Raw genomic sequence first — 10177 nt, forward strand, 5'->3', positions numbered from 1 at the left:
ATTTCCCTGCTATTTCACAATGATCAAACGTTACCTACAAGCATAACTGAAACATTTTAATTTTTTAACTAGTTATTTTTATTAACTTCTAACCACACTCATTATCTCAGCAATTTGTTTTTAGTAGTCTGATCATTTTATTTAGCCTGTTTCACGTTACCCACTGATGTTTTGTAAAACTGTAAATGTTTCTGTGACATCACCCTTTACTCCACTGCACAAGGCCAGTGAGGAAATCACTCCCACAGAGTTCTGCATAATACAAGTGGTGTTATTTGAGAAACCAGCTATGGGTTAAGTTTGCATGGCAGCTTGTACAGAATGTTTTTTAGTAATCACCTTTCTCACAAGAACTCCAATAACCAGTGACAGAGAGCAGCACTATGCTGTGTATTTCTGTATTTTCTAATTGTATGTTCCCACATATTAATGAAATGTATCCATTCTTTACAGAAAGGTAAATAAACCTCTATATAAACTTTACACTGATCTTGTAAACAAGACTATAACAAGGTTTTATTAAGTTATTCATAAGTACACAATGTTCCAAAAGAGAAAAAAGTATTTTGAATAGATACACACAAATCCTTTTCATTTGTGTTTGCAGATGTTGCAGGAAACCTAACAGAAATAAAAGACAACAAACAACATACCATTAAAAATACACATATATATACATATATATATAACATATCCCTGGAGTGTCAATCAGTATTTTCAAAAAGTTGTTAGAAATTTGAATGCTTGAATTAAAAAAAAATAATAACTTAGAAAAGTAAAGTATTAGCTTAATTCCACCCACTTATCCTTAACGCTTGTGGCACTGTTTTAGATGACCTCCACTTTTAATGCAGAGTTTGAAAAACTCAAATTGTAATATTACACGCTCTATGTTACATATCAAAGGCTAAAAATTCTAGTAAAAGAAAATAGACTTTATAGGTGGCAATTATTTACATTATCTTTCTGTCTTTCATGAAAATATGTTCAATGAAATTATAAAATGCTTGTGTAATTACATCTCTACCCAAACAAGGTGAATTTGGCAGAAGTAGTGTGTTAAATACTACCTTTCAAAGGTTTGGAAACCGTATTTTCATATTGCACAGTTTTAATACTAATACAGTGTCCGACAGCACACAATACTTCAGTCATAAAATAGTAAGCTTATCATCATTAGTGATGCTTGAAAAATTAACCCAGTGCATCAGACAAGGGGCAATATTAGAGGTGGTTGACACAAATGGAAGAAATGCCTCCTCTCACACACACTGGCACAATGCTCTGCTGCCCCTTGCCCCACGTACACATCGCTCAGGACTCCTCACAGATGCCCCTTCTCTCTCTGTCTCTCCATGAAAAGCACAGCCATTGGTTATTTCCACTTAAGGGATACCTTCCCAAGATCTCACTTGCAGAACCTGCCAGACAGTGTCTCTGATGTGGATGAGGTGAAATCGTTCACCCTGAACACTGTCCCTCCCAGAGATGGACTGAAATGCCACTTTGGTCATAAGTAAGGGGAAGGAGAAAGAGAAGCGGGGAGGAAAAAGGGATGGGTGGGTGGGAGGTGGGAGAGAGCAAGTAAGCACAAGTGTGCTTATTAAGCCCTTCACAGATTTTGCTCTCTCACACACGTGTTATTTCACACTTTGGCACAGTCTGCTGGAAGTTTTCAGGCCTGAGATGTTTCTGAAGGCTGTATTATCTCTAAATACTACTTCTTCACCTATGTAATGAAAAACAAAAACCACTACAAGCTTTACATCACTTTCACACACCTAAGTGAACAGGACAAATTTAGCACCTCTGAAAACATCAGAAAACTATTATGGAATTTTGATTTAGCAACAGGATGAGCCACTCTAACTAGGGAAGGACTTCAAAATAGTAATGCTATGGAAGCAAAACACTGTAGCTGGGACACAATTGCTAGAACTAAGTCTCTGAAATTGACATGGTAATGGACTAAATGACTTATTTCAAGTGCCATTTTCATCTTAGGAGAAAAAAAGTATATTCTGTTGGGTTTTTAATTCTTTTGAAAGAAGTCTTAAAATAAAAATCACAGTAAATATCGGGGATTAGCAGGAACTACAGTAAGCTAATCATTTTTGTGTTTTGCTTTCCCAAACACCGTAAGTCCCTTTCTGCAATGTTCAAGTTTTCAAGGAAAATCTTGTATTCCTGTTTCCAAGGCTTCTGACACATACAAAAACCCATGTTCTCCTCCCAGATTTAAGTGCAAAAGAGATGCCTATAAATTTGCATGAATCCAAAACTGAACTTAAAACATCATCCTAAATTGAGGTAGCACATTGAACTAAGTTTCTTTCCAAGAACTTCAGAAAGAAATTAAGGAATTTTAAGAGTAATGTTTCTGTCAGCAAGCATTAAAATCTTTAGTGACTGATGCATTCTTCCCTCTCCACTTGAGTAATTTAGGAGTTTGGGAGTTCTTCTTTAACTCTTCTTTTTTTCCCAAAAAAATACTGTTTAGTCCATGCACCCTTAGGTCCTGTAGCATCTATTGCAACATCAATAATGGAATCTGGAGTCATCCACCTCAAAAATGACAAGAGAATGAAGTTCAGAACAGCTAAAAAAGCAAAAATACACCCAGTCACTGGGCCACAGTGAGTCATCAGTCTGTCAAGTCGCTCATTCATTGGTAAAACCACTTCATCTGCAACTCTGTCATACACCTAAACAAAGAGAAGACAAAAAGTAAGATCATAAAAACACGTTGCTTCTACCTCGAAAATCAGGCAGTACTTTGCTGTCACTGCACAAAATAAATTAACTGTTCTTAGCTACCAGATGGGACAAATATTACCCCCAAAAATCTTTGCAGATTATAAGTGCTGATTTATGAGTCCTGTTCTAGATATTTCATTCATTTATTTAAGGAGAAATATGAAACATTCTCTTTTTTACACACTTCAGAAGTATTTCATTAACTAGGAAGGCTGCATAATTTGTCTCTCATGTAATATTATATAGAAAGAATTGGGGGTTTTAAGTAATTGAATGGGTTCTAATCTCATATTCACATCAGTCATAGGAAGAGCCTGAACACGCAATTACTAAATTTTCAACACAAAGCTGGATGAACTCATAGGTGAGTTTGGCAATACTGCAAATCTCTGTATTTGAACAATGAAACAAATCATAATAGGCTCCTGATTTTTGTTTAAAGAAACACTAGCTCAACTACTGCACAAAGTAAATGCATGCTACTAGTGACTTATTATACATGTCAACCACAGCCAACTACAAACCCACTACAAACCACTCCAAAAAGGCTTGAAGGACACAGTTTTTTCCTTAAGAATGTTACAAACTTCATCCTAAACGTAACTTAACAACATGCTAACAAACAACTGCCTTCTGTCCTACAATATAAGATGTATGCATACTTCCACCTTCATTTTCCTTCATGGAGTACTGCAGGTTTTTTTAAGAAAGGGCTATATAAAGCAAACTCAAATCTATGCTAACATCTGCAAAAACTTTGCAATTCAAATGTTGCTTGCAGTTATAAAATCATAAAATGAACAGTACTGATGGCACTTGAAAATAATAAAATAAACTGGTTGTACATGGCACCTCAAGGAGGCTTACAGGAGTTGTATAGCTGAGTGCACTACAATCTAAGTAAGAGGCATGGGGTTCAGCTATTCTCTCCTTCCAAAAAGCCCGGAGGTGAAGGCAGAAGTGACACATCTCTACAGGTGTTTGTAACATCACTGCAGCCAGCATTCTTCACTACAGGCAGTTTTTACACTGAAGTGCAGTTCTAATTCTGAAAAACTATTTAAAAACTATGAAAATTAATTTTCACTACAACCACAGCTTATGTAAACTCAGCTGTGCTCAGCCTTCCAGCATTAAACTACCTCTCACAATTTTAAACCACTTGTTAGCAGGTGGCATAGCTTTGTCATGAACTGTCTTTACCTCTTCGTACACCTTATGCAGCACGTTTCCCATTTACACCAGTAAAGTTACTTTGTGTGAAGACTCGAATAAATACATGAGTAGAAATCTAATCAAACATCTAGGCTGTTCTAGACCATATTTACCTGCAGTCATGGCACATTGGAAAATAAAAATAGAAAAAATGCACGTATCTAGAGATGTATTTGGGGAAAACAAAAAGCATTTTCTGAACCTTTTAAAACCATGTATTCTTGACAGAAAACATGCTGAAAAATAACACTGGAATATTACACAGTGAATGTGCATAGTAATACTTCAAAGCAAGAATTGTCTCAGAAATGTACTTTCAGAGAATTTTAAAGAAGTGATTATACATACTTTCTCAGTTCTCTCTGCTACATTCCTCCATGTATAAAATGTCTTTACTTCATTATGAACAGTTTCTGGAGGTGGAAGAGTTCCTGATCTGAGCTGGGCAATAGCTTTTTCTAGTCCATCACACAAAGATTTCACAGAGGGCTCACACAAAATGATGAGATTTTCTGGAAGTACCTCCGGAATCCCACCTACTCTTGTACTCACCACCTTTGAAACAAACAAAAGAAACAGCACATATGCAACATAACAAATGAAATTGTGCGATGAGAATGCTATTACGTTGTTTAGATGCAGTACTTTAAAAGAATAGGAAAACATCAGGGTTTGGGAACTTGACCTGTATGTGAACTAAAGATGTAAGCCCCAGAGAAGACAGAGTATAGCAGATTACCTTCAACACTGTCCAGAATGATTCTTTGGTCCCACGATAAAACAGAAGACTTGGTCTAATGATTGGTTATGAGACACCTTTCCTGAAGGTGTTTGCCAGAGTAACTAAACCTGTGTAACCAGATTTTGGACTTTTCCTCCACAGTTATCATAAAAAAACTGTTACCTCTATTTGGAGAGGATAATTTTACCACATACTTAAAATTTCAGTTTCCTAGGCTACTGAACACTGGCAAAAATGTATTTATCAGTTCAGTAATTTTAATCTGAACTATAATTTTTAAAGGGAAATCAGAAATTACTTAGAGTCACATTGTGCAATCATCTCTAAACACTGGGGAATAAGAAACTGCAGAACTTCCTCACCTCTAGAGAAGAAAAGAGGTGATAAGGGAATAACTACAACTAGGTAGCAACTGCTGTCAAAGGGTACTGAAGTCACTCACATTTTCTATACTTATTGTATATGAGGTACTCTTATCAGTCTGTCTTTTTAATCAGTTTTCTTTATATTTGAATGTGAAACTCTAAGTTCTTTATGGCTATTGATTCAACTTCTTTTTGAGCTGTCAGTCTGGGCTGTAAATTAGTCAGAAAGGGCTTTTACTGTTTTCTCTCTCTCCAACTCTTATCTTGAATCCCTACACAGTAAGACAATTTTTCTGCAGCTCCTTTCAAAGTACGGTCAAAGTAAACCTTCACGAACATCAACTACCCCAAAACTCTGAAAAGCAGTAAATACAAAATAGTATTTTGGAGAGACAGTCTGGCTAGTTCGGAGAACTGAGAGCAGATCTACATGTTATTCCCAATTCTGCACAAAATTCTTCTTGGAGCTTAAGCAGTTTCAGCTAACCCTTCTGTCTCAGCTTTCAGGTGATCTGTAAATGGGGATAATATTTGCTTACCTCTGTAAAGACAGAGCCTCAGAGGAAATCAAATGTTACAAGCACATATAATTTCTTTGTGAAATTTGCTTCAAATGGATACATGCTCTCTAGATATTGAGATTTTTTTTTTCACCTGTAAACCACAGCTTGCTGCTTCCACAATAGCCATACAAAAGGCCTCAGTGAGGGAAGTGTTGAGAAAAATGTGCCCCTGGACCAGGACATTTCTAACATCCTGGTGCTCCAAGCCTCCAAGAAGACGCACCCTGCATACAAGAGGAAAAAAAAAACAGAGATAAACACTACATTTGGACCATAATAATGCTGTATAGTGTTACAAACATTCTGAAAAAGGTACCAATGGTTCACACTCACACAGTGAGAGAAAAAACACAGGCCCCTTGGTTTAGTTTTCTCTAAATTTTTCTAACAATGGAGAAATAGAAGATTCTGCTTTTTTATTGTCACACTGAAACTTCTGAAAATAAAGTTGGTGGGAGAAGTTGCTGTTTTAATGACAATTGTCTCCAGAACATTGCTACTAAGCCTTCTAGTTCTGCAAGAAAAAATGGCTTCATTCAGTTAATAATTAAGATTTATCAAATGCATTATCTGAATTTTCAATGTGAGGTTTGATCAATCTGAATCTGACAAGAGAAAAAGGTTTTAAGATACAGTGATCAGGACCTATCCTTTTGAAGAGATACTGAAAACAATAAAGGGTAAAATGAGAATGATACTTAAATGATAAAATTGGGGCAATCACTGACTAAAGTACAAAACAGGCAACAAAAAACCTAGAAAAGAAAACAAAAAATTAAGAACATGAAACTGTTCTTGATCAAGAAAACCCCAGAGAAATATATAAATGCATATGTATGATGGCAACATCCTGATAACATGGTAGCACCGGGAACACGTTTGTAGTACCACAAGGACACATATGAGATAAGCACTACTCTTAAGAGTTTCATAATGAAATAATAAATTACTAGCAGTCATTGTCACATGCAATGGCACCAATGAGCTGCTAACACCTGATGCCATACGTGACCCAAGCATCAAGGTTGCAGAGAGGAGTATGATTTATATCTAAGTCAGATTTTCTCTGATTTGAGTGAAGGCTCATTCAAGGCCTATTCATAGAAGTATGAATTAACTTGAAGGATCACAGACCAACTCTCAAAGTCTTCAGTGTCCGGTTTATCTGCTTTGCCTTTAGGCCTCCAGCCTCAGGTTTTGGGGTTTATGGAGGAGGGAGGCAGACAGTTTCCCACCCCTGAAGTACCTTGAAGGGTCATAGCCATCCACAGAACAAACCTGTCATGTAGCTGGTATCTTTCCCGGACTTCTTCCAGTATGATTCGTTTTGGTCCTTCTCCTCCAACTAAGAAATGTAACTCTGGGTACTTCTGACAGAGCTCAGGAATTATACCACTGAGCAAATCAATACCTAAGAGTAGAAAATTTAGGGTAAGCCCTTATTGTATTTCATTTCAGAATTTCTTATGATCTAGCCCACTGCTACAACTCTATTTAAGAGCAGAAGAAATGAAAAAAAGTCTCCTGAAGACAGTTAAACTCCTGTACACAATATTATGAAAAAAGACAACTTGTGACCTCTCAGGAGACAAATATGTAAAAAAAAAAAAAAAACCACTTAAGTTGCTACCACTTGATTAAATAAAAAACAATTAAAACATTTCTAACAGAATATATAGATTAGGCCCTAAATCTTATGTCCAACATAAGCCAAACCTTCCATGTTACAAACTGCAGTTTTCAGTATCTTCAGTATTACAAAGGAAACACACCTCTGCACCCAACATGTGCGAAAAGAAATGTACATTTCTTCTTCTTGAGTGCACATACACAACAGCTCAGAACAGCCACCTCACCACTCCCAGTGAAAATTCCATCCATACCACAGATACAGCCTAAGTGATACCTGACCAAGACCTTTCTAAAGAAACAAAACAACCAAAACAAGCTTACATTTGATCCCCCATTACCTTTTCTGTAAACAAGTCTGCTGACAACAACAATTGTTATTGTACTGTCATCCCTCCTCGACGGGTCTGGAGTGAAGTCGGTGGGATCGACAGCGTTGGGGATGACAGAGACTATCCGAGGGTCCAAGGCTGCTCGCAACACCGTGTTCTCCTTACTCGTGTAGGAAACGCAGATGATGTGGTTGGTGTCGCACAGGGACACGGTCAGCAGCTTGTTGGTCAGCACCGAGCTGACATCCGCGAACCCAAAGAGGGAGTGGTCAGTGAACACCGTCCGCAGCCCCATGGTCTTGGCGTGGAACAGGGCGTCGTGGGCCATGGCGGAGAAGGAGCTATGGGCATGCACGATGGTCACCCGCTCCCGCACGAAGATGTACCTGAGCAAAGGCAGGCTGTGGAAGAGCGTCGTGGCCGTGGACTGGTTGTACATCACCTTCAGGGGCAGGTAGTAGACTTTCAGCCCGCTGGTGAGGTAGCGGACGCCCTTGCGGTGACCGTAGGCGTGGGTGACCACCAGGACCTTGTGGCCGCGCTCGATGAGGCACTGTGACAGCTGGTAAACGTGGCTCTCCACGCCCCCCATGTTGGGGTAGAAGAAGTCCGACACCATGCACACGCTGTGCGCCGCCGGGCCTCCGCCCGCCATCCCGGGCCCGCTCCTGCCGGGGGAAGGAACCACAAGGCGCCATCACTCGCCGGCGGCCGCCCACGACGACCCCCGGCCCCCTAAGTGTCGGCGGCGCCGCCGGGCCCGGCCAGGCATCCCGCGCAGGCCGCACGCAGGGAGGGGCGGCGCCGCGGCCCCTTGAAGAGTCCGGTCACCGCGGCGGCGGCCCCGGGAGGGCGGGGGTGGCGGTGAGGGCGGGGGGACCGTGCACGTACCTACCGGCGGCCGGCGCTCCCTGCGCGCTGCCCGGCGCCATGTCCCCATTTCCCGGTCACCGCCGCGGCCACGCCCGCCCGGGGCGGCAACGCAGCCAATCACCGCCCGGCGCTGCGTCACGCGGGAAAAGGAGCGCCAATCGCCGCGCGGGACGGGCGGCGCGAGAGAGCCCCGCCCCAGCCCCGCGGCCCCGCCCCGCCCCCGCCCCATCCCTCATCCCGGGATCCCGCTCCGCCCCATCCCTCATCCCGGGATCCCGCTCCGCCCCATCCCTCATCCCGGGATCCCTCCCCGCTCCCGGCCCCGCCCCATCCCTCATCCCGAGATCCCGCTCCGCCCCATCCCTCATCCCGGGATCCCTCCCCGCTCCCGGCCCCGCCCCATCCCTCATCCCGGGATCCCTCCCCGCTCCCGGCCCCGCCCCATCCCTCATTCCCGAGATCCCGGCCCCGCCCCATCCCTCATCCCGGGATCCCTCCCCGCTCCCGGCCCCGCCCCATCCCTCATCCCGAGATCCCGGCCCCGCCCCATCCCTCATCCCGAGATCCCGGCCCCGCCCCATCCCTCATCCCGGGATCCCTCCCCGCTCCCGTCCCCGCCCCGTCCCTCATCCCGGGATCCCTCCCCGCCCCATCCCTCATCCCGGGATCCCTCCCCGCTCCCGGCCCCGCCCCGTCCCTCATCCCTGGATCTCGCCCCGCCCCATCCTTCATCCCATGATCCTGCGCCGTTCCCGGCCCAGTCCCCTCCGTCCTAGCGGGATGCCGCTCCGCTCCCGGCCCAGCCCCAGTTCCGCATCCCGGGATCCCGCCTCGATCCCGGCACCAGGCACCGAGGGGACGGCGCTAATGCAGCAGCGATGTCCTTGCTGGGATGGGAAGCCCGTCCCGGACGGTTGTTGTCAATAAAGCGTAGTCCGGAGCTATTAAAAAAAAGTGCCCTGAATGCCGTATAGGGAGGGGATTGCCTCACAATTCCAAAGGCTTTGCTCTGCCCTCAGTGGAGAAGCTCTTCTGGTGTGTTTGGCTCAGTGACAGCTGGAGCTCCCGAAACGCTAGACTCTTCTGCTACAAGTGCTGAAAGCTTGCTGTCTCTAAATGAAAATAAATAAAACATGATTTTTACAGACGGTCCAGGAGCTTGAACACTGGGAAAGGAGCTGGGTTGGCATCACTTGGCTATGTATTCCTGGTCTTCTCAAGGAGCATTACCATCAGCCTTTTTTGTAGCTCCAACACTATCCTGACTGCTGCTGGCTGCCAAGAAAGGGTGTTCATGCCTTTCCTATATGTTCCCAAAATTATGTTTGGCAGGTCCTTCTTCTTCCCAAGATTTCTGATACGAATTTTGTCAGATTTGATTCTGTCATCACGCCTATGCAAATGTGTTTATTGTGAGTGACAGTACAAGCTGACCTAGGCTGGAGGGCTGGCTGGATTCCTGTCAGACTGAAGCTTGGACAGATGTGGTTTGGAGGCACTGATCCCAAGAAGGACTAAGGCGAAAATCAGACACTTCATTCTGGGGACTGAAAGATGTGCAAGACCCTACTGTGTTGAGTAAGAAAAGTATTGCTCATTGATTGACTTTTTCTTATGTGTTCAGAAAGGCAGGACCAGGACTGGGAAATCTGATTTCATCATCAGGTGCTTCTCTGGCATGGCAAGAACCTGAATTTCAGG

The 10177-nt window shown here is 43.1% G+C and overlaps 1 protein-coding gene across 1 annotated transcript; it reads right to left on the minus strand.

Annotated features, from left to right (window-relative positions):
• Positions 1–491: 491 nt before the first annotated feature.
• Positions 492–8535, minus strand: PIGA (phosphatidylinositol glycan anchor biosynthesis class A; the record flags this gene model as incomplete). The annotated part of the gene is made up of 6 exons (XM_082277346.1): positions 492–2705; positions 4321–4527; positions 5734–5866; positions 6921–7053; positions 7613–8271; positions 8495–8535. The coding sequence occupies 6 exons, from the start codon at positions 8533–8535 to the stop codon at positions 2442–2444; spliced, it is 1437 nt and encodes a 478-aa protein (XP_082133472.1). The 3' UTR covers positions 492–2441.
• Positions 8536–10177: the final 1642 nt, after the last annotated feature.

Source organism: Coloeus monedula (genome assembly GCF_965178545.1).
Source record: "Coloeus monedula genome assembly, chromosome: 3".
Classification (NCBI taxonomy): Eukaryota; Metazoa; Chordata; class Aves; order Passeriformes; family Corvidae; genus Coloeus; species Coloeus monedula.